The sequence below is a fragment of the Kwoniella dejecticola genome, chromosome 6, assembly GCF_000512565.2.
Source record: "Kwoniella dejecticola CBS 10117 chromosome 6, complete sequence".
NCBI lineage: Eukaryota > Fungi > Basidiomycota > Tremellomycetes > Tremellales > Cryptococcaceae > Kwoniella > Kwoniella dejecticola.
In genome coordinates this window covers 111,836-135,465 of record NC_089306.1, presented here as the reverse complement: position 1 = coordinate 135,465, position 23,630 = coordinate 111,836, and the positions used below count along the sequence as shown (strand labels likewise).

The window sequence follows — 23,630 nt, the reverse complement described above, 5'->3', positions numbered from 1 at the left end:
TCTACCAAGGGGATACCAGTATCCCCCCGCCCAATAATCGAGTTCGGGAATGTCGTGATTGGTGATCATCGATGAGATCTACTACAGTCAGGTATCGGTCATCGCCGAGATCAGTCGCGCCATACTTCCTCATACCTTTCTTGACTGTCAGTTCATTCTGTTCCATCTTCGTCAATTATAGCAGTGAAAGGCGCAAGCTGGAAGGGCATCAATGCATGTGCACCTGCATGTAATAATTAAAGAGAAGGCTCTGATATTATAGGAGGTAATGTATAAGATGAACCCAGAACGCAAGGGCCGAAAAGCCAAAGCCGAAAAAAGGAACGAGAACACTGATAGCGTTATTGACATTTGATATCATTGAAATGAAGATTGCAATGATGCGATATCAGGTGTACTCGAACTAGAACATTGGTGTATCGTGATTATAATGTAGATCTAGGGTCTTGCAGAAGTCGTGGTCGTATCTTAGTCTTAGTCGTAAATGGGTAATGGCAGGATTTTGTCGGACTATGCGATTGAGAGTGCGGTCAGCAGTGCGACGAAATGCACGGGCGGGCAGTAGCAGCAATGCGTTCGAACACGGGAGTGGAAAAAACGAGTCACTCACGTTGAACAAGAAGTTGTTCGCGAGATCTTCAGCTTCAAGGAACCGAGTAGGATAAATGACTATACAGTCGATGCACGCCATACGACAATCAGCCTCATCTCCATGTGAAAGACCCCCCACAAAACGAAACACATCGACCCACCCAGATGTCCCCTGATCTCCCCCAGCAACTCTTCCATCTCATCCCTCTCCCATTCAGCCCAAGCTTCATCCGCCGAACTAGGCTTTCTTTCTGCTCCTGTTGCCGATCCCGATCCTCCTCCTACATTGACGCCTTCTGGAACGGGGTTCGGAGACGCAGTCGAAGGTGAATTAGGTGAATTGGGGGATTTAGATTTGGGCGAATCATCCATCTTAGGGGACTTTCCACTACTTTCTCGAATATGTTTGTTTTTCGGTTTCCCATCTACCACATCCGATTCTCTCGTCTCAGATTTGTGTCCTTTTGTAGATCCACCTCCGTCACCTCCATTACAATCACCATCTTCTACTTGACCTCCTCCACTTCCGCCTCCACCCGCACCGTGCGTGCCCGGCCCATCATGCGTAACTTTCACAGGCTCATCGTGGCCTGGAGCAGCGATATCTTCTGGGGTCTTGTTGAACTTCTCAGCGTGGTTGGCGAATGCTTTGTACTGCGCCCAGGAAGTGACCAGATCATCGGGCTGATCGAAGCATCAAACATGTACGTCATTAGCTTCGCATGGTACGATTCTCATGTTATTAAATTCTGCAGGCGAATCCACTCACGATACATCGGAATACTTTTCTAAAGATCTCGGTCTTCGGTCGAATGCAGATATCAGCTTACATCCAGATATGGTCCACAAAAAGACTGGCCCGCTCAACTCACATTATGCACCGCAACAGCCACCCACATATCTTTCCAAAAAGTCTCATCCAGCGGATCATGGAACCTATTCGGGTTAATCTTCGGTGTCGGAGTCGGCATATTCCATGGTGAAAGCTGAACTTTCGCATTGAGGTGTTTCCGAAGTGTCTTTCTAGCTTGTATCGCTTCAGGCACTTCTTTTTCTCTAGGTTGTCCTTGTTCCATCTTCCCTTCTTCATTCTTATCCTTCTTAGCTTTTTTGTCTTTATCACTCGCAAGTTCGTCCGGGATAAACGTGTTGGCCGTGGTACCGTACAATTCAGTTTCATCCGGTTTACTCATTATTTTTGGCGCGCCAGATTTCTTCGCTGAAGGATTATCGTCCGATATCAGATCATCTTTCTTTGCACGTTCAGGTACTTTGGCTTCTTCCATATCCTTCTCCGAAACTTCCTCATTTCCATGCTCACGTCCATGTCCATCACTAGTTGTTCCATGTCCACCTTCACTCTCCTCCAGAACATCGAAAAGGGGTTTCCCATTAGCATGAGTCACCGATGGTCTTCGTTCGTAAATCGTCTTCTCTTCTAGGGTGGGTACCATCGAACTTGCGAATCCGGCAGTCTGAGCACCTTCTTGAGTTGGGTCGAAATCAGCCCTCTCTTCCGGATCACCATTATCCATCATGTGATGAGCAACCGTGTCGCCCCCTACAACCGTCGATATAGGGTGTATCACTTTATCCGCAGCTTTCCGGACGTTGGATATGGCGTTCTCGCTCATTCCTTTTGAGACACTTGTGACTCCCGAATGGAAGGTCTGCATCAGCCTATCTCTAGCGGTCCTAGCTTTGATCTTGGTGATTCCAGAGGTCGTGTCATCGTCACTATCCTGCTCGTGATCAGGATCCCAAGTCTCCACTTCGTCCGCTGGAGCTACAGGCTCTCTCGACATGAGTTGATCTTCGTCGATCGAATCGACGTCCACCCCGACGTGCTCTCGCATCAATCGCACTCGCAGTGTGTGTGCGAATCTTCCGACCTTGAATGGTTTCCCAGCCATCGTGCTGAGATGCAAATGGCGTCCAGTCAGTATAAAGTGTGAGAGTTCTACTCAGTTTCCGCACATAGCTCACCCATCGATCATATCGGTATCTCTGATTACAGCCAATAGTTCCGAATCTCGATCACCTCTTTGACTTCGTTCGTTAATATTGGCCGATCCACAAAGAACGAGTCCTACAGTATATTACAATACTCATTAGCCACTTCTCCCTCTCTCTTCCTTTCATTCATTCCAGGCAGTGAATGGGACAAACTCACTATCATCCACAATCATAGTTTTCCCATGTATATAAACCTGTTCCGTAGTCAACACTCCAGATTTGAATTTCGCCCATCCTCTAAGTGAGAAAAAGGTAATATATTCATCGGGATCTATACCCTCTTTCCTCAACCTGGAGAAGATCGAGTTGGTCCCTCTTGAGATCGTCCTATTCTGGCATTCCAAGATCAACCTGACCGAACTCGCTTCGCCCGCATCGATAGGGTACGTGTATCCAGGTAAGAGGGGTATAACTATGCAAGCTTTCCAAGGCGTTTCTTCCCGATGAGCACGTATGATCCGATTGACCAAAGCATCTCCGATAGAATTTTCGATTCGGACGCCGTCAACTACTGTTGAAGTGATGAAGAATTGGTTCTCGATATAAACGAAATGCTCAGATAATTCGATCGCTGAAATCAGACACAAAATAACATCAGCTATCGCACTTTACTTGAGATTGTCCGAAATTCCCCTCGATTGCCTGACTTACACTTGACATAAGCATTCTGGATCGAATGTTCAATCTTGGTCAAAGTGCCCAGCGACCAAGGTCCAACAGATCTGCAAATTTGCACTTCACACGTTCCCTGTAATTTCAGATCTTGCAATTCTCGTTCGGTGAAGTCTGCCGCGGGTAACAAGAAGGGCATTTGCCGTTTATGGTTCTTCGTTCGAATCAAGAGGTTCCACCGTTGAACGAAATGTCTACACAGGTCTCGAGCGGGTTGACCGATAATCTGCAGTCCGACATCGTGCCTATTGAAAAAGCGGAAGTTAGCAATTCACATACCACATAACACAATCCACGATGTCACTATTCAGCATGGACAGAAAAGGAAACAATGATGCTAGGAAAAGGTTCACTCACCATGGCATTCTAGGCACTTTAGACCTATCGAACATATCTTCGAACGGCTTATCAAGACTCGAGTACTCCATAACTCGCTCATTCGCATAATCTTTCCCTCTCCAGACTGGTCCATCCGGTCCATCGGGCGAAGTATGCTCGTCGTCTATCAGAATATGCTGTGAGGTGTCCCATCGACCGTAGCACCTATGAGAACTATCAGGTCCCTTCTTAAAGGCAAAAGCGGGATGACCTACAGATCAAGTCCACCCATGAAAGCAATAGTCTCATCTATCACGCACAATTTCTCGTGCTATCACGGACATACAAACTAATCAGCAAAGTCGATCCATAATCACAGGTCCGTTGACTCACATGCGACCAATAGAAAGTACCTGTCTGGAAATGCGATGGAGATCTTTGTACCATAATATTCGGATGCAGGCCCGTCAAAGTTCGTTTGGTGTACAAACTATCTACCGGAGTAGTCTTATCCGACACTTCGTTGCTGTGCATTCATTTCATCGTCAGCTATCTTGCCCTCGGTCTGGGGTGGGAGGGTAGCTCACTAGATGATAATGAACACTTTAACTCCATCTTCAGCCTTCCTTTTCAGCAGATTGTCCAACCTATACCTCTCATCTCCCGGTCTTCTCAGATAAAGCTCGGGCGAGATCCACCAATCATGAATGTATATCCTATCCTTAGCCATGTTGATCGCTCTCGACAGATTCCAGAAATAGTCTCGCTACATGGATATCACAAATCAGCTCTTCTCCCTTAAACATCGATATTGTGAGGATCGAATAAGCTTACCCCATCAACAAGCCATTGAGCAGCTACGTTAACTCGAAGGGGAGCGAACGAGTCGAATCTATTCCTATGCGTCCATATACATTGCGCAGCGATCCGCTCCATCGAAACAATGAATTGATGCATTTGTCGCTAAGTTCATCCCCCACGTTAGCCTTCACGAACATTGGAACTCAAGATCGAAGGGGTCACACGGGTGTTTGTTACTCACTGCATTCTTAGCGACAAGTTTCATCCTTCTTTGACTATTCCCAATAGTAAAAGTATGTTGAGAAGCATGGTGTTCGCCTTCATCGTGCATAGATTGTCCTTTCGATCCCTTCCCCTCTCCGGAGGCAATGATCAATTCCCTGTTGAACGGATTATCCAGATCGATATCATTCGGATTATCCCCATCTCGAGCATTGGAAATCACGTCGTTCGACGATTTATGCTTTAGGACATGTTTACTCGGTCCATGGGATGTAAGCATATGTAAGCCTGTTCGATAATACCTTTTCGGTCGTTCGATCGTAAAGTCCGCATCGAGTAGGAAGACATCGTAGTAGTCGACCTGATGCACGTGAATCAGCTCTCTAAGTTTACCATCATTCCTTTTGTGTCCTTGCCATCCCCCTTCACACCATCGATATTGTCACTGATTTGAGAAGTCTACTCACGGATTCAGGTCCATCAGTAGCTACGAAATAACTATCCCTCACAATAAACCATTTCGGCTTCCTATGCGCTGCCCAAGTAGTAGGTGCTAGACCAGGCTGGTTCGCTCGTCTGCTCGCGTTCCAATCTGGGATCTTCAAGAATCCAGCTTTACCTTGGAACCCTCCCCTTGGAGCTAATTGAAGGGTCAAAGCGGACAGTTCAAAGAATTTACATAGTCGATTGGATTCAGGTCGGAAGATGACAGCTCGTATTAGTTCCACAAGGTATTGCTGTAGGGCATCTCTACTAGCTTGAGCATACTCCGCTTTTCCCACCGGTTTATGGGGTTTGTCCCTCTCTTTCTCATTGGTCGAGCCTTGATTCTTGCCTTGGGACGCAGAGGATTGTTGGTTCCCTCCCAGCTTGTTCAGGTAGGGTATAGACATCCTGGGGAAGTCTGGGATTTCCACTCGACGGGAAGATCGGAGACCTGCAACGGAGGTACCGAAGTTTGCTGCTTTGTAATGAGCGTGAAGGGATAGAAAATCTCGTAGTTCCCTATATATAACCTATGGAAGTAGTCCAACGTCGTCAGCATGTACGCAAAGGTTATAAATAACAGAGGTGAAGTGATTGCCCTGCTCTGCTCACCCATTTAACAGCTCCATCCCCATATTCACATTCCAACTTGAACATCTCCTTTCCCGTCTCTCCTCCAGGTCTCAGACCTACACTATCGCCCACTCTGAACCTCAAATTCCCCAGGAGGACAGGAACAGCTCTATGACCATCCTCGTCTCGATCCAACCACGTCTTCATGATCATCACCGGCAACTGTCCCGCAAATAATTCCGTAGTCACCGGTATACTAGCTATGACCGTCGGACTCAACGCCGATACTTTTCCTGGTGTGGGTGCCGTTGATCCGGTCGAAGTGGATTTAGACGGGATGACTCGGTTTCGGAGCATGGACCAAAGCTTTTGAGCATGTTCATGAGTCGGACTATCAGGTGAACTGCCTTCTCCTTCTTCGCCATTCGAGTTGTACTCGTGTATATCCCTAAAACTGCTGAATCTAGTATTCACCGACCTTCGCTTGCCCTTTGCGTTGGCGTTCGGATTTCGGTCTTCTGAGTTAGTCCGACTCTGTGGTCCACTCATAGCGTTCCTCCAGGTCCCTTCTTCTAGGGTATCGCTCATCCCCCTCTCGTATGATTCGAGATCGTTACTACTCCGAGCATGCGAATGGGGTCGAGAAGGCTTGTCGCGATCGTTTGAGCTCTGTCGAGAAGGAGAGGGAGCGACAGGTGCAGGCTCGCGAGAGACTTGGCGGGAAGGTAAAGGAGTTTCGCCAGGCGGAAACTCCCCTTCGCCATCTGCTGTTACCTTTAAGATTGGTCCGAGCTTCAAGCCTTCTACTGTAGGTTCGCGCCGTTGATGGTACTGCGACACGCGAAACGACAAATCGCATCAGAATGAGCCAAGGCTGATAATGAGGTATCTGGAAGGAAGAGCGAGAGAAGATGGTTCTTGTGATGACCGGACTCACATGCATGTGAGATATCCTAGGATCCAGGACAATCTCGTTCCTCGAGCTTGGACCCTCTTCATCCTTTACACCAGCCATTGCATCCGGTCTTCTCCCTAACTCGTCAGTCATCTTTCGTTCCCTTTCCGAGTCTCGCCTATCCGCCCGTTCTTCCGGATCGATATCATGACTATCTTTATGTATCGTCAACGCAGCCATCTTCTTGCTGACCCCATTCTCCCGTCCACGACCTTTTTCATGATCATGATCATGTCCATTCTGCATCTGCTCTGGAAATGGTTCACTCCGGGTAAATGACCTCGATGATTGTGTGGGAGCTTCTTCTTCTACCGGTGATTCCGTTATTTCATGATTCTCTCCATCATGATACCCATTACCATTCGGTAGACTCTTCTCGTGTTTACCAGGACCATTACCTTCCGGACCTTCTTGTTCGTTGGCTTGTTCCTCCTGCCTGCGTGCATCATCCTCACCCGTAGCATTATCAGGTATACTTGAAGACGAAGATACACTACTAGCATCATCATCATCATGATCGTTGTTGGAATTCGAGTTGCTATTGCCGTTGGCTTCCTGCCATTCCTTTGTATTTTTCTTCAACCCCGTAGCTGGTAATCCTTTACTAGGCCCAGTATCCTCTAATCCAGCTCCATTCTCGCCATTGCTTTTACCGGTTTCCTTATCCTCCTTCTTCTTTTGCTTCACTAAGTTGGAGACCAAGCCTGCAAAGTTGGCCGTACTGCCGTTCGCATGTCCCGCTCCGGCTGGTCCGGACATCGTAGCCCTTGACGCCTAATTTCCTTTTGTTTACGTGTAAGGTATGTCGGTGAGTATTGTTTGTTCTTGATGCAGTCTAGTATGTATATTATTGCGGGTCTAGTCTCTTCTGTGATATTGCTCTATGAATACAGTCTAGTATAATACAATGTATACAGTCTATATCGATGCTTGACGAAGATGAAGGATGTGATGATGACGAGGATGGCTAGTTATGTATAGGATATAGCATGAAACATTACACATACACCTTGAAAATTCAAGCGAGAAGACCGGGAATAAGCGTGAATATCAGGGTAAAAATGCATTGGATGCTCATGTGGATAGTCTCCTTGTGCGTCATCATTTCCCTGAACTACTCGTACATTCCCTTGCCCCTTTACATCCTCTTGGCTTTGTCATAGTCTCGTTCCTGACATCTTCAGAGTCTAGACATGCATCTCGGCCGTCTCGAGGTTTAGACGTCTAGTCAAGATATCCCGTTATATCTACAGCGACCATCGTAGAAAGCGTTGTGACTACTATCCTGTATTTCGGAAGCTGTCTTGAGTGACTGACCGCGAGAACCAGCTAGGTGCTAGGTCATCCCGGATTGGCGGCCACGGCGTTCAGATCACGACAGCTGATTCACCGCGCACACTCGTCTCAGCTGCGTATCATGACAGCTCGATTTGACAGATGACAAGCATGTCCTGTTGCTTGTTCTATCTGTTGAAGCTGTCGACGCGGAGCAGAGAGAAATGATGCCTTTCAGCTGTAATCAAAGTGAAGCGATTGGCGCATTATTGATCTTCCGAGAAGATCATCGTGAGTACCGAGAATCTCTTTGGGACGAAAGTGAACAGACATCTCGATCTGTAGCATGGCATAAACCTATCCGAAGAGAACCCACGTCATGTAGCATCACTACGACCAGGGTATTACTGATAAGATAGCAGCATAGCCGCTAGTTGTTAGACTGACTGCCCACGTGATTTACGCGTTCTTTCCTGTTCCGTAACAAAAATCAGTCAAGTTACACGCGCCTCTTCCCTTGCTTCCCATCAACTTCTTCCAATTCCAACTGATTATGCAAATTTATCATTATAATATCGTCACAAGTCATACATAGTCCTCTTCACTGCTTGACCACCTCCTCGATCACCCTCATCTGTTGCGTACATCCACCAAACATCCCCAGGCCCAACATGCCTAGGTTGAGGGTGACAAGGTCCACAATCGTCTTAGCTGTCGCAGGTCTGCTATTCATATCCTTCTTCATCTTCTCGCCTGGACCGAAGTACGACCTCAACTTCGACGATGTCGATCTCGACGCAGCTTCAACAGACTCATCGTTGAGCGGCGCAGCGTTGGACAAGGTACGAAACCAGCAGAAAGCTCTAAATCAGTGGTTGAGCAATACAGACCCGACATTACCGCAAGGACTGGAATATACCAAAGATGGATATGTGCGAGGATGGGAGAAGATCCATGAATTGCTGAAGAAAGGTGGACTCAAGAAGAAGGATCAGAAGAGGCTTAGAGCGATAGGGGAACAACATCCGATCATCGAGTTGATGAAGCAGGGTGAGAAGAAGTGGACCGACTTGTTAGATAGGTAAATCTCTCATCAGCTCAAACGTATGGCGTTGATGGTTCGAGCTAACAGGGGAATACTAATTCGCAGACAATCGAAGACTTTGCCTCAGGCTGTGACGGAGTACCGCCGACGGTATGGCAGAGCACCCCCGAAAGGGTTCGATCAGTGGTGGCAGTTCTGCAAGAGGAATCAAGTGAAAATCGTTGACGATGTGCGCTGAATCATGACCAAAACATCGATCGATAATGGCTGACTTTGTGAGATGATAGTATGACCAAATCTTCCGAGACGTCGAGCCGTTCTTCGCTTTATCGCCGAAAATGTTCAACGACCGAGTCAACGAGTTGACGGAGACACAACACGTAGCGTGAGCTGGCAAAGTATCTCTCTCGGGTGAACGAACAGCTAACCATTCAGGGGGTAGCCATATAACTCTTTCGCCCGACGGTCCTTCATCGCTCTTCGGCCAGCGTGCACACTCCGCAAGGCCTCGACTACTCTTCCAACTGCTCGAACCCATAGCCCAGTACCTGCCTAAAGAATTGACCTTCACCCTATCGGACCATGATTTGGGTTCATGGATATTAGGGGATGATCAAAAGCAAGCCGCATATGCAGCCATCCAATCGGGAACCTATCTTAGTGAGACTGAGTTGAAGATTCTGGAGAAGAGGGAAGGCAGAAAGCCGGTAAAGGGATTAGTTTCTGCTTGTCCGGAGGAGAGTCCTGGATGGCAGAGGGGTATAGCTGTTAGGGATGGATTACCGTTGGACGAGTTTAATCCGTCAGCGGATGGTGGTGAGTCATGCCTGCTGCTTTTCATTGTGTCCCAGCGCTACAATTGCAGCAAAACCGTTGTTAGAAGCAAGGCGGATTTGCGTCTGTATGTTGGGCCGCTGACACTCAATCGTTCATCATTCAGAATCATCCTTCATTGCCGACCCTCTACAAACCTATGATTTCTGCTACAACCCCTCCCTCCTGAAATTCCATGGATCTCTTTCCTTCGACTTCTGCCGAGAGACCATCCTCCGTCCGATATTCCAACTTTCAAAGTTCGTTCGAAATCCCGAGTTCCTGACTACGCCTTTGGAAGCATATGACAACTTCACCTCGGCAGAAGGGAGGAAGAAGTATGTCCCATGGGAACAAAAGACGATAAGCAAGTTGTTCTGGAGGGGAAGTACGACGGGAGATTCATACAGTAAAAGGAAGGACTACACGTGGCATCAATCGCATCGACCGAGATTGGCACTGATGACGCAAGAGCAAAAAGGCTTGAAGGACGTATGGGTCAAATCGCGCAGAGGAAGAGATTGGGAGAAAGAGTCGTGGTCGATATCGAGGTTGAATTCGGCATATATGGATGTGGGTCTGACGGGCGGACCGCATCAGTGTAAGAAGGAGGATGGCACTTGTGATGAGATGGCGGAGGAGATCGAGTTCAAGGATAGAGTCAGGCCGGAAGATGCGGCAAAGTATAAATGTGGGTTCTACGATCGTCACGAAAGTTGTTGATTGAAAGTCTTAATCATACATCCTCGATCAGTTTGATCTTCTTCCTGCCTGAGTGAGACTGTACTAACATGCATAAATTCGCAGACGTCTTCGATATAGATGGGAACGGCTGGTCATCGCGATTTCACCGCCTGGTCATGTCCGGAAGCGTAGTAGTGAAAGCTACGATATATCCTGAGTGGATGACTGACTGGATGACTCCTTGGGTACACTATATCGTGAGTCTCTGATTCCTACTACTCTTGCTGCATGAGGTCGATCATCAAAGCTTACTCGAGTGGATCTGCGGTTTCAGCCATGCAAGATCGATTACTCAGATCTATATGATATCATGTCCTTCTTCGCTGGACCGCCGGACGGTAGAGTCGGAGGGCACGACGAGCTCGCTCAGCAAATAGCGGAGCAAGGCAAGAAATTCGGGGAAGAGCATTGGAGATGGGAAGATATGCAGGCGTACATGTTCAGGTTGATGCTTGAGTGAGTTTGAGTTGGAGTCGAGGCCGGCTATCGGGTTTGGCTTTCGAGTCAAGCGACAACACCCGTTCCTCCCACCGCTCTATCGTGAAGCCACCGCATACCTCTTGAAGCACTTCGAATTGCTGACGCGTTGTTCTGGTAGGTACTCCCGTCTCTTGGCGGATGACCGGGAAGATTGGTCATATAACAAAACGTATGATTAAGCGATATCTCTCTAACGCAATCTACCAACAAAAAAATAGATTCATCCTTCATCAGCATTTTCTCATTGTCATATACATTTTGGTTTTTCATGTGGGTATTGAATATCATCAAATTACATCATAGATCTTGATCTGAGGTGCCACTGGACAGCAGTAGGCAAGAGAAACGGCTTGGCTTGCATATAGTGGCTTTCTACAATCGTGCGCAGCCAGGAGGTAATGGGAAAGGGATGCTTGTATACAGTTTAGAGCATTGGTATACATAAATGCAACGTTGTTTATATTCATTTTGATCCTGAGCCCGAAGATTATGACTAAAAAAGTATAAGCAACGGTAATAACATTAGCGACCAAATGATCCTAGACATAGACAGAAACACGAGAATGCGCTCCATACTGAACAGTGTGAGCATTGATAGGACCTAGTGAGACTATAGACTATCAGACCTCGCTTATCTCTGAAAGACGTCACTATTTTACTACCTACTCCATGCAACTACGAAAACCCAAAGACATCCTAGCGGTACACGCGTTCTCACACACAAGCCAAACCGCTTCACCCCTACTTCTTAGCCGGGATGTCCACGATGATGGCAATCCCAACCTGGAGGAACGAGTACTACCAAAAGGTTCAGTTCAGCCTGATTTTGATTCCCCTTATCACGATAGCAAAGTGGTAAGGTATGAGTCCGAGCCACGAAAAGCGGGTACTCACAGGGATATCCTCGTCGTCCACTGAGCTTTTGTACCAACACTGATTTTCATGGTACATAGCCGTATCGACCCAGTAAATACCCTCATTATGCTTTACCCCTTTCGCAAGGAGCGCTTTCCTCACAGTGTTGGGCTTGGTGACTTCTTGGCCTTGAATAACGTAGAAAGAGGGGGATGTCCAGGTGTCATCTTGCTTCGTAGGATCGCTTAGCTATTACACATATTCACGGATATTTCAGTATCAAGTTTCCTAATATTCCTTTTTGTCAAACATGGACTCACTTTGTCTTCATCTCCGTCTTCTTCATCTTTTATTTCTTCATCCTCTTCACCAGTATCATCTTCCTTTTCTTCATTCTCAGCAGTTGCCGCTTCAACACCATCCGCCTCAGCTTGGGCTTCGGCCGCATCAGTATCGAGGTCCTCCCCATCCACTTTTTCCTCTTCGTCTTCCTCCTCCAGATCCGGGTTGTACACCGCCTCAAAATGCCAATCCAATCCCATCTTCTTGATCGCATCGAGCAAATACGCATCAGAACCTTTCAACCTATTCGGCAGTTCTCGAACGAACCGCTCTTCTTCCTCTTTGGTGACCGTTCTAGGTGGTTGAGGATGCCAACTTCTGGCTGATTCTTCTTTTTCTTCCCCTTCCTCCGCCTCTCCATCTGCCTCCTCTTCGAGCTTGGCCTTTCTCTCATCATCTTCCTTCTCCAGGATTTCCACCCAATTATCATAATACCCACTCAACCCAAAACCCAATTTCCCACCTCCTTCCGACTCCAACACCCCGTTCCCATCTCTCATATCACCACCTAAGATCCTGTTCAACCGCTGTACGATCGCTTCTCTCCCCACATCGCGATCAACATCCTTCGTCTTCAGGTATTCGCCCTCATCGTTCGTCCAAATATGATATTGGAGGAAGATCATCTTTCCTTCGATTACAGGCTGGAAGATAGCCTTGGAGGGAGGTTCGAAATAACAATACCTTATCTCCCATTCATCGGTATCAATAGGAGTTGAGGACCAATCCATCGTAGTTTTGAAAACTATGCCGTCCTCGGTTGGTTGGGGCTTAGAGATCGTCAGTCCTCCTCCTGAGTAAGTGGTAGGTAACTGGATGAGAAGTGTTCCTGCTCGTTCGGTATGGTCGATCGAGGTGTAATATTTGACGCCGGTAAGGGAGTCGATGTAAGAGTTGTATTCGTCGTACTCTGTGGATTTGCTGTGTCGCATACAATGAGGGCATAATTCCAACAGACTCAGCTCGTCCAAGCCTCATACAACTCATGTTGCAATGCCTCACCACTACCGCAGCAGACCGGAAGCTGAGACATCGAGTGAGGGGCGGGACTTACCCATCTGGAAGAGTGATCGCATCACCTTCACCCAGAATAGACAGCCCATTCAACTTGTATTCTATCGGACTACTGTACTGCCCCGCGACTCGGTTGGTCACGTATGAGGGGATCAAAGGCGGACCAGTGAATGCGAACTTTCCTTCCTACTCAATTTCAGCCCGCCGTGTGCAGTTCGATCAGCAGTGTCATCTATCACTTTACATGATCAAAAAATGAGGTGCAATTACCTTGAGGATACGACCATTCTTCTCGTGATCTCCTTCCAACTCAGCTGCCTCGTAAAGCTCCTTCGCATCCTCCTCAATGATAGGAAATGACACAAGCCTGGAATGACCAAACCAAGCATCAGCTCTCAAAGATCAAAAGGCAAAATCGCTTGAGAAACCGCATTCTGCGAGTGATCACTCGAATGATGACTCACTTCAACCTTTCCTTGTGCTCAACGAAAAGCTTGACATCATTCTTCTCCTCGTCCTTGAAAGGGATCACCCCAGCATATGCAGCTACGTTGATATTGTCCAAGGAGCTGATGGTCGACTTGAGTTGCTCGAAGAGAGGGATCTCCTCGTTTGTTAGATCACGTCGAGTCTGCTTCTGAGCGGGCATATCGATTTACTACGCTATCAAACAAAAGGCAAATGTTATCGCATTAATTCAGCACTGAAAAGGAGATACAGCTAATAGGTACAGTATAGTGTAATGTCAGGCTATCAGGCTACAGCGCAAGGTAGCCCACCGTGTGTTACGAAGAGACGCATTACCCCTGAGGGCGTGCTCCCCCAACCCACTCTGCAACGGTCACACGGTTTCCAGAAATCGTATAACGCACATCGCATTGTTAGTGATGCCAAGCAATCGTGTGAATCTGATGAAAGCACAATTCAATTCAGTGCAGGACAGGTGAGATGAGTACGACATGTGTGAAAGTACAAGCAATTCGCAAGTGCGAGTGCGAGTGCGAATTCAGACGAGGGGCGATGGATGGCGTCACTGCGTACTCGAGTAGGGTTAATCTTATCTGGTCCGTGTCAATCAGTTGATGGTCAGGCACGCACGGTGATGCTTAAATTCGGTTCACAGCCGAACGAATTGATGGCTCACAGGCCTCCTTTAAAGGTTGATGCGTCAGGAAATCTCGTGCATGTAGCTAGCTAAATTGGACTTCTGAGACCGAGACCATGGCGCGAATGGCCCTCCCCACTCGTCAGTGATTATCCGTGATCATCAGGCCCTTCGAAGTAAGACGGTGAGATGACGGGACCACTTTGCAAACCTCGACATCGGCCAACCCCGCGATAGCCAGATAGGGTCAAGGTAAGGTTATTTCAAATGTCCAACAGTCAATCGATGTTATCATCGCTCATCAAGTCATGATGATTGCATCCCCGATATTTGTGTCCCGGAGGTTGTGGGGAATAGTGATTGAGATGCAATATCTATTTGTATCCCAGTGTTTCTCAGCATGAGGCATGGGGTTTCACAACGAGCTGCAAGTACCGCGTTATTCATTTGACTTCGAAGACTGCACTGAAGCGTAATGTCGGCAGATGAAGATTCCACCAGATCAAAACCGAAAAAAATCACGCGCCATCGACCTTTTTTATCGTGTACCGAATGCATAAGGCGGTGAGTTTCCTGTCATCAATCGAGAAATGGCTCGGTCATCCAATCCGCTACTGATTGATACATGTCAATGCATGCAGGAAAGTCAAGTGTGATCGAGGCAACCCTTGCTCGGCATGCAAAAGTAGAAATCGCTCGGACGATTGCGTCTTTTTTCTGAATCCGGGACACCCCCAAAATCAGCGTTCGTTTCGATCTAGTTCCGAGGCTACTCCTTCACCGTCTAAATCACCTGTCAGCCTTGCAAAGAGGAAGCGCAAGAATGACGCTCCAGAAGAGCCCAAAACAACCGCTACACAACACACGATACTTGGTACACGCGCCGGGGCCAGTGACAGGGCTGAAAGGGGTGAATCATGGCAGCCTTGGTCCGCGCGGAATAGTACAAATGGGAATGATGGAACATATACCGAGAATGCCGTGAAAGACATGGAAGATTACTTGAGTGAGTCGGACCGATAATCTTGAAAGAAAGGTCAAAGGTCGATACATCTTTCTGGCTCTGCGCATGTTGACGAAAGAGATAGCTGCTGGGGCGATGTCCGCGAAGTGGTCTATATCGGCTAAAGATCCGGAAAGCACAAGCAGAAATTGGTCCCCGATCTCAGAAGGGGTAATAGAACGCCTGACATACCAAAAATGCGTGCCCACTCATCGTAGATTCTACGAAAGCGTACTAGATATTCTACCCAAGCAGAAAGAAGCAATACATTGTTTGGTGGCGAGGTATTTCTCCAATGTAGCATGGCATTGGCACAGTAAGTGCATATGCATTCTAGGTAGTCCCGTGATATGAGCGAAAATTGATATCCAACGCTTCGTAGTCCTGCATCGACAATCCTTCTTGGAGGAGTACGAAGCGTTTGGCGTTCTCTTTGATCGAGGACAATTGAGCTCCGTAGATCCGCTATGGATAGCAAATCTCTTTGCCGTAGGTGCAATCTCCACTTCAACATCTCAGAAGCAGAGTATCATGAGAACGGGATTGTTGACTGGGTATCGGCTGGCGTGAACAGGTCCTGACACTCGCTGCCAATTCGTTTGACGAAGTGGACGAAATCACCGGCATGTTCTTCACCGCTCAAGAATTGACTGGGTTACCTGACAAGTTTTGTCGAGCGGCTCAATCTGCCTTGGAATGTGGTGATTGGTTAGGAAAAGCTAGAATACGTACAATACAGGTAGGTTCATCTCACTCCTCTCACTTACCTTCTCACACGTAGATACTCTCAAAAAATCTCCCAAGATAAGACCAGCTGATTCATTGTTTACAGGCATTGTCGTTAATCGGTACATACCTGCTTTTTCACGCTGCTCCAGATTGCGTAGAAAGGATAGGAATGTACTGCATTACCTCCATGAGGATGTGCCAAGAACTGGGTCTGCACGTTCTTTCGGACGATGCCACCAAGATGCCCTTCCCGGACCCTTCGTTCCCGCAACAACCATCCACGCTTAAGCGGGAAATCGTTTTGCGGCTATTCTACAATTGCCTTACCTTGGATCTGCTACAACATCGCCATAGGCCGTTCATGAATCTGAGTGATGGTGCGTATATGGCATTGCCTGTTGCGATCCAATCTGATTGACTGAGATTATCCCCCTTAGTAGTCACTTGCGGTCTTCCTGGTAATTATAACGACGATCAACTGAGCTTCGATAACGAGGAAGTACCGCGTCCAGCGCCATCTTTGACAGAAACAGCTATCGATATTCTCCGCTATGAGTCGGCCAAAATGCAGCGGGAGTGGCTCGACTTGGTCAAACAGGAAAAAGTATCAAGGGACGAAGAACTCCTTGAAATCGATCGGCGCCTCATGTGAGTGTTTCAGTATCAGCTTTCCAGGTTACGATATATGTCAGCTCAAACTGCATTGCAGACAGGTGCATAGCCGGTATGCATTGGGTCAGATTGATCTGCAGGAAAACAGACAAATGACATGGTCAAAGCTCATATCGGTCTACAACCTGCATGTGAGGCGTATGAGGTTTCATCGCCCTTGTGAGTATTCTGCGCTAGTGGAGGATCCAACACCTGTTCGCATGCTGAATAATGACTCAGTCGTGCGACCACATGAGACGTCCCCGACACAAATCGCTCTCCGGAAGGCTGTTGAGGATGCTGCTAGGGGTTTGATTTTGGCTGCTCTGGAATTACATCGGCTGGGTGCGCCCTTAGTGAGAGGGAGGTGAGTCTGGAATGAACGGGTCTGCGTCCCACACAGCAAACAGTGAGCGGTCCACTGACTGATGAACGGTACAGCTTCTTCCTGCTACATCTTCAGGTGAGCTGCTGCCACGCCGCTTATTCACTATGCATGATCAGAAAGGCTGTACTGATGCAGCATGCGCGAATCTAGTCTGCGGTTGTCGTCTTGATCCAGAACGCGTGGCATAGCACCGAGATGTCGACCAATAACGCAGATGACGATCTGATCCTAAACGTCCTTTCAATATTCGAGCATTATCAGGTGTCCTTGCGCCTCCAGGTCCGTAGAGCCGCTCGGATCGGAGGCAGAACAATCAAGCTCCTGATCGAAGCAATTAATGATCGGAGGTCATTCGCCGGATCTCATGAGAGGTACGTCGTCCACCCTTGGATAGGGTAGAACCTGATCAAGTTGGCGGACCATAGCTTCGTTCATGCCTTGAAACGCATCAGCAATACCGTGAAGCGAGAAGAGAGAGCCCAGGATCAGCTTGATTCAGCATTACTTCTACCCCAGACGGACTTGAATAGCAGCGATCTCCTGAACGCCAGTACAAATAATCTGTTTTCTGATCCGGCACTGGAGGCTTGGATGTTCGCCTTCATGAATGTGTCTAATGGGTGAGTTTCCAGAATGTGCCGACCGAGGAGGCCAGTCTGGCGCAGCGGGATGATCGCTGATATGTGCGCGAATGCGTAGAGACAATCAGATATGGGATGTCAGACCTCCCTATTCTGACAGTAATGCATAATGCATGGTCGCCATCTATATTACTTTGCTGCATACGATTGTCGAGACCGCCTTGCTGTTCCTATCCTATACTGCATTATACCAATAAAACCGCATTTACGGGTTCGGGCGAGAATGCCAAAAAAATGCGCTTGAGTTAGCTGGTACGATATGTGATGGCGTGATCGATGATTAGAGTAGTTACCCGATAACACCATCGTTGTCCCATTTCATCATTTTCGGGATTGTATCCTGCACATTCTCTCGTCCGTATCGCCCGAGCGATTTCTGCGAAAGCGTAGTGTAGCGTGATGAAAACTACAGTTACGCTCCTTCGAACACAATGGTCTTTGCTACTTGACAGTATCCTAGACATACCCGTTTCCTGCAGTATTTTCCGTCGTTTAAACGCGAAGTTGTGTTCAGGCAATCCGCAACAAGATGCCCAAGCCAGAACTAGAGTTCAGACCGACGAAGAATTTTCCCTGGGAGAGGAAAGTAGGGTTCGCTCAACAGATCTTAGCCCATGAGTGAGTTTGGGACCATCACGTCCTCTTCATTTGAGGCTGACGTGTATCGACGGTCTTTGTGTGCGCAGCCCAGAGACAGGGGATATAACCAAGATAGTCTCACGCGATCCGGGTCACGAACAATTCGGACCGGCACAAGTTCATGAAGATTTCTGGTGAGTGATCACCAGGGTTACTGCTATTGCCCATCATTGTGTAAAACATAAGACGGGCAACTGAGCGAAACTCTGGTCTCGATGATACTAGGGAAGAGGTGTATATCCTGTCGGGATCGATATATGACAAAGCTTTGAAGAAATGGTTTACTGTCGGTGAATATTGTTGTCGACCACCGGGAATGGTACGTCACGTTGATCTCCTCCCATGACTTTCACAAAAGCTGAGGCTCCGTCGTTGATCATACGAATAGATACATGGTCCATATACTGCTTGTCCGAATGAGTGAGTACAACGCATCGACTGTGCTTGATGAGGGCTGATGACGAGTGCAGAGGAGTCAAGATGTTCGTCAATGTTCGATACGCACGAAAGTCTGACAAACCGGAGAATTCGTAACGATAGAACTTTGGATGTGATCCGCTCCACATGTATGCATGGCTTGTCAAAACATTGGAACAGATACAATATCAGCCTGCAGTAGGAAGAGGAGCTTGCTTCCCAAGCGATACATATAGCGTTCAGTCACGAGTTGCTGGTATAGGCTTCCCGCCGAGCGGAGTAATCCTGATCATATGTCTACGCTTATCATGCGGTGTGTCGAGTGTTGCTGAATGTTGCGCTCTCCTTTGATCCCAGACTATCACTGTTCCTCCTATACATATTTGATGGAAAAGGTCAATACGAGTCTCATCGGTGACAAGAGGTTCTCAAAGCGGAGACGTACCTTCCCATTTGACTCGAGCTTGGAAATCCGCTCCTCGAGCAATGTACGCGAACAAGAATTTTAGCAGGTTATCCGATTCTTCCACTTTCATCCCTTCAATCGAGGTCGTAAATACTTCATTGACGAAAAGAACCTTGTCACCCGTGACCTGATCCCAAAATGATCCTCGCTTCAGTACGACCTCCTGGTAGGTACCTCAGACTGGAGGCGCAAATAACTCACTGGATGCTGTGTTATCAGAGGATGAGGGGTGTTGACCGCCTCTCTGCGCAAAGCATCTCCACTAGTGCGAGCGGGCAAATTAGCGGGAGGACTATGGTTTCGCGACTAGATAAGGCTTACTCTTTCTTTGCCTTCAGTGTTAGGGCACTACTGGAATGTATCGCCTTGAGCCCTATGAGCATATTCTGCATGACTGGCGACAGGTGGGCGAAAGCTTGAACAGAATCTGACATAATCGTATCTCCTCCACACCAACCCTGTCAAATCCGAAACAAGAGAAGAGATCAGCCTCTCTTATAGAGAGTAGAAAGTAAAATAATGTATGGTGCAACATTGGTTCAATGGGTAGACAGACAAACCTGATTTTCCAACACTCCGAAGAATGTCACCGCAGGCGGTTGTCTTTCATGTGTCTGATCCGCATGCCAATTTACGCCCGACACCCTATTACCCCAGTAATTGCTGCACCCAGACGATAGAGAATTAGTGCAAGCGGTTTATTCAATTTGTGGTGAGTTTCACTCACATCCTCCTGACCTCCGCTGCTGATTGATATATAACCGCTATCTCAGTCTCTGATGCTGGTCGAGGTTGGACGGGATGTTTATGCAACGGTCCAAAGTGTCTAGGTGTGTCCAGGATGGTAAGCTTGGGTCCTCCTGCCGAGATCGCTTTCGAAGAAGACGGCTCACCTCGCTATATCCAGCTGTTTCTTGAATCCGCTATCTTTCCAATCCTGATTCCGGAACACTGCAAAGCCTCTTTGAGCAACTAGTAAAGCTAATTCATCCAGGCCCTCCGAAGATAACTCAGTAAGCTGAACATTGTCTAATTCCGTTCCGAATAACGGTGTTACATTCTTTGCTTTTGTTTTCGAACCCAGAAGATTCGGGAAAGTGGGATCGGCGCGTAATGCTGGATCATTATGATCGAAGGGCTCGTGTCTGCGAGCATTATGGCAGCCGGTCAGCTTCTCGCTTGGTGATGTAAGACCGTTAGACTGACTCTGGGAACAGCTCATCCGTCAGAGTCGGCATGTATGCCGGATATAGGGGTTCATCGATCTCATGAGGAGCAGCTATGACGGTCATCTTCTACGTTTGATCGTCCTGTGCTATCGGGATCGGTTGGATGTGACATCTCGACGGACTTTCAATCCTCTCAGACAAATTCTCGTTATCTATCAAGTGTAGAGCTTTGACTCAGAAGGCCTGATATTCTGACGAAGGACCAAAGTTGAAATTGTTATACGTTATTGAGCTCGTCATCGGATATCGTCAGTGCAAGCAATTCGGGTGAGAAAGTCAATTCGGTCGAGAAATCTGACGTGCTCGCCGATCGCGAGTACCGTACGCGGAAGCATGTCCCGAATTTGTGGTAACCCCTTATTCCCGTATTTCACTTGTCAACAATTGACGTGATCACTTCTTTCTCGGTCTTCTTCATCGCTGCTGAAGTCTCAAATTTGTCGATATGCATTATCAAAGCCTGACCAAACGATATATAATGTCCTGCTACATTACTGATGAAATTTGCCCTGGAATAGATCGTCCTTATACGGTACTTTGGCACGATCTAGCGCAGAGTATAGACGAAAGGCAGAATGAGGTTCTTCGCACGAAACCGAGGCGCCGATAACACCGATGAGCACAAGGTAGCCAGGACGGCGTTGGTCAGGAGACTCGACTTGTTTTTGATGACCTATGTCTGTATCTCGTACTGTGAGTGGCATTCTGGCCTACTGCAATGACACGATGGGCTGATGAAGGCTCCTTTTTCCCTCAGGTATGAAATACGTGAGTGGGATAAACCTATTCCGTAGGCCGTATAGATGACTGACACATGACTTGGTTAGATCGATCAACAAGCTCACAGTAATGCGTGAGCGTCTTCGTTCTGCAAATCACATCACTGCTGATGACAATGATCAGCTACGTATCAGGTATGAAGGAGGAGCTGCATTTCAAGGGCAATCAGTATAATTGGGTGGGAACATATTTTTCCATAGGGTCGGTTCAATCTCATCATTTAATCGGTGTCTTTGATCTGGTAATTGACATAACTTGGCCTGTTCGACACAGGTACACGATAGGGACTATTCCAAGTCAATTCTTGATAGCCAAATTCCGACCCAGTGTCATTATCCCAATCTTCGAAATTAGTGAGTCATTTAATCCTCGGGCTCCGTCCGCGATACAGTAAGCTGATGAGTCTCCCGCAAACAGCCTGGAGTATACTCATTGCGTAAGTCGCCACACCAGATCGCCCGATCAGTATCTAGCGGCAGGCTGAGTATACTTCTTGCAGAATTAATGCTGCTGCCAAGAATGTCAAGTTGATCTTCGTGAGTGATTTCATCAGTTCTTTAGGACTCATACACTGGCTGACACCTGTTGAATAGGGCATGCGATTCGTACGTCCTCAAACTCTGCCATCCTGATATGTCAAGCTGAAATCGTCCGTCACACAGCTTATCGGTCTCCTGGAGTCCATCGCCTACCCCGGATTTGTCAGTGTGTTGGCGTCATGGTAGTGAGTCTACCTCACATATTTTCTGTCACGGATCACTAACGTGACTTTGGCCTCTTTTCAGTACACCTGCGGAACTCGCCAAGCGAGTCGCGTTCCTCCAAGCCTCCTCTGCAGCTGGTTCGATGTTTTCGTAAGTGACGCAAGCATCTTGCCGAGGATTCCGCTAAGTCTGTCACAGAGGTTATCTGCAAGCCGCTATCTACAAAGGATTGAATGGCTCACATGGACTTGCTGGGTGGCGTTGGTTGTTCATCATTGACAGTGTTAGTGGCTCATCAATCATGTCCTGCGAATGCGTGAATGCTGACTCCATTATTCATCGTCAGATAATATCGCTGCCTATCGCTTGTGCGGGATTTTGGCGTAAGTAGATTCCCTTTTGACCCTTGCGGACAACATCTGATTCACATGGCGGCCTGCAGTCATCCCCAATACTCCTAAGAACTCCCGGGCTATATGGCTCAAGCCCCACCATCTTGAGGAAGCAGAGGAAAGAATGAAAGAGATAGGTAGAGCGCCAAAAGGGAAACTTACTCTTGCAAAGGTCATCGCCGTTTGTGAGTAAAGCTTTCTCGGCCCTCGATCTCATTGATATCACTGACTTTGCCTTGCAGTCAAAGAATACCCAGCGTGGATCATCATGCTCTGCTACCCTCCTTGTATTGTTGCAGGCCAAGGTGAGTTGAACCCATTCTGCAACGGAAATGGAGGAAATACTGACAATTCTTTCCTAGCCATTTCGTATTTCAACTTGTACCTCAAGAGCAATCCCTCCGGCCACAAATTTTCTGTGTATCAAGTCAATTTGATCCCCACTGGAGGTCAAGCTTTGCAGATTTTTGCCACCATTGGATCGGCAGCCCTGAGTGATTACTTCCAAGCTAGATTGGCTATGATTTGGGTTGTGGCCGGCATTGGCATGTTGGGCCACATCCTGCTATCCATTTGGGATATTGGATTTAACGGCCAATTTGCTGGTAAGCTATTCCGTATCTTGTCCCTCCTCATATTACAAAAGTGCTGTGAACATCGCTAATGTCCTTGATGCAAATTAGGGTACATGCTCATCTACTGCGCAGTCGGTAGTGGCGCTTTATTGCTCACCTGGTTCAGTGAAGTAAGCCCCGTCTTGCTTCCCGAACCACGTATTGACTAAGGCACTGACCTGTAATTGCAGCTGTGCAGCGCCGATGCTGAAGTAAGAACATTGGTCATTGGTCTAGCAAACGGCATAGGCTACGCCTGGATCTCCGGATTCCCATTCATAATGTATCCGGCGTCACAAGCACCCCACTGTAAATTCTTATCAACCACTCTGCTTCCATCAACTGTTTAGAAGCTGATCTTAGCTGCGTGATAGATAAATACGGTTACAAAATGGGAGCTGGATTCTACGCCATCGCGATTTCGGGCTGTACAATAATGGCACTCTTGGTCCGAAAGTACGGTCTCCCATACCAGAACGTGCCGAAGTCCAAGCTGGAAGGAGAGACTACGAGCAGCCTCGAGAGCGGCGTTCCGGAGCACGAAGAGGAAAAGGTAGAAGCCGGAGACGTTCCAGCTATCGACAGACTGGCTGCTCATCCTACTCGATAAGCGGCTGCAATTGCTCGAGTGTCTCGCCTCCTTCCGGAATTTTATCCTACATGCCGGATC

The 23,630-nt window shown here is 47.7% G+C and overlaps 7 protein-coding genes across 7 annotated transcripts; 4 read left to right on the top strand and 3 right to left on the bottom strand.

Moving 5' to 3' along the window:
• Positions 1-474: 474 nt before the first annotated feature.
• I303_104937 (uncharacterized protein) lies at positions 475-7,393 on the bottom strand (the record flags this gene model as incomplete). The annotated part of the gene is made up of 17 exons (XM_065969066.1): positions 475-510; positions 611-669; positions 753-1,275; positions 1,361-1,393; positions 1,464-2,508; positions 2,578-2,680; positions 2,765-3,178; positions 3,259-3,524; positions 3,637-3,822; positions 3,873-3,928; positions 3,991-4,123; positions 4,185-4,363; positions 4,432-4,560; positions 4,640-4,981; positions 5,088-5,636; positions 5,719-6,510; positions 6,617-7,393. The coding sequence occupies 17 exons, from the start codon at positions 7,391-7,393 to the stop codon at positions 475-477; spliced, it is 5,622 nt and encodes a 1,873-aa protein (XP_065825138.1).
• Positions 7,394-8,580: 1,187 nt separating this feature from the next.
• Positions 8,581-11,170, top strand: I303_104936 (uncharacterized protein; the record flags this gene model as incomplete). Its single annotated transcript, XM_065969065.1, has 8 exons — positions 8,581-8,990; positions 9,060-9,183; positions 9,242-9,339; positions 9,397-9,770; positions 9,895-10,458; positions 10,575-10,708; positions 10,786-10,967; positions 11,110-11,170. 8 exons carry the CDS (start codon positions 8,581-8,583, stop codon positions 11,168-11,170), a joined length of 1,947 nt encoding a protein of 648 aa, XP_065825137.1.
• Positions 11,171-11,732: 562 nt separating this feature from the next.
• I303_104935 (uncharacterized protein) lies at positions 11,733-13,851 on the bottom strand (the record flags this gene model as incomplete). The annotated part of the gene is made up of 6 exons (XM_018408911.1): positions 11,733-11,789; positions 11,886-12,095; positions 12,167-13,109; positions 13,243-13,388; positions 13,473-13,569; positions 13,667-13,851. 6 exons carry the CDS (start codon positions 13,849-13,851, stop codon positions 11,733-11,735), a joined length of 1,638 nt encoding a protein of 545 aa, XP_018262602.1.
• A 1,555-nt stretch (positions 13,852-15,406) lies between these two features.
• On the top strand, positions 15,407-17,829 carry I303_104934 (uncharacterized protein; the record flags this gene model as incomplete). Its single annotated transcript, XM_065969064.1, has 11 exons — positions 15,407-15,626; positions 15,693-15,799; positions 15,885-16,049; positions 16,143-16,416; positions 16,480-16,687; positions 16,749-16,870; positions 16,931-17,057; positions 17,132-17,153; positions 17,229-17,449; positions 17,504-17,698; positions 17,778-17,829. The coding sequence occupies 11 exons, from the start codon at positions 15,407-15,409 to the stop codon at positions 17,827-17,829; spliced, it is 1,713 nt and encodes a 570-aa protein (XP_065825136.1).
• A 419-nt stretch (positions 17,830-18,248) lies between these two features.
• On the top strand, positions 18,249-18,892 carry I303_104933 (uncharacterized protein; the record flags this gene model as incomplete). Its single annotated transcript, XM_018408913.1, has 5 exons — positions 18,249-18,337; positions 18,406-18,492; positions 18,584-18,677; positions 18,747-18,778; positions 18,829-18,892. 5 exons carry the CDS (start codon positions 18,249-18,251, stop codon positions 18,890-18,892), a joined length of 366 nt encoding a protein of 121 aa, XP_018262604.1.
• A 122-nt stretch (positions 18,893-19,014) lies between these two features.
• On the bottom strand, positions 19,015-20,533 carry I303_104932 (uncharacterized protein; the record flags this gene model as incomplete). The annotated part of the gene is made up of 8 exons (XM_018408914.1): positions 19,015-19,148; positions 19,221-19,368; positions 19,443-19,503; positions 19,563-19,699; positions 19,802-19,904; positions 19,969-20,067; positions 20,135-20,386; positions 20,448-20,533. The coding sequence occupies 8 exons, from the start codon at positions 20,531-20,533 to the stop codon at positions 19,015-19,017; spliced, it is 1,020 nt and encodes a 339-aa protein (XP_018262605.1).
• Positions 20,534-21,045: 512 nt separating this feature from the next.
• Positions 21,046-23,570, top strand: I303_104931 (uncharacterized protein; the record flags this gene model as incomplete). Its single annotated transcript, XM_018408915.1, has 18 exons — positions 21,046-21,163; positions 21,228-21,238; positions 21,298-21,323; positions 21,374-21,451; positions 21,524-21,603; positions 21,668-21,686; positions 21,750-21,786; positions 21,844-21,855; positions 21,913-21,974; positions 22,036-22,104; positions 22,153-22,237; positions 22,301-22,337; positions 22,397-22,531; positions 22,589-22,651; positions 22,709-22,951; positions 23,030-23,091; positions 23,152-23,269; positions 23,335-23,570. 18 exons carry the CDS (start codon positions 21,046-21,048, stop codon positions 23,568-23,570), a joined length of 1,491 nt encoding a protein of 496 aa, XP_018262606.1.
• Positions 23,571-23,630: the final 60 nt, after the last annotated feature.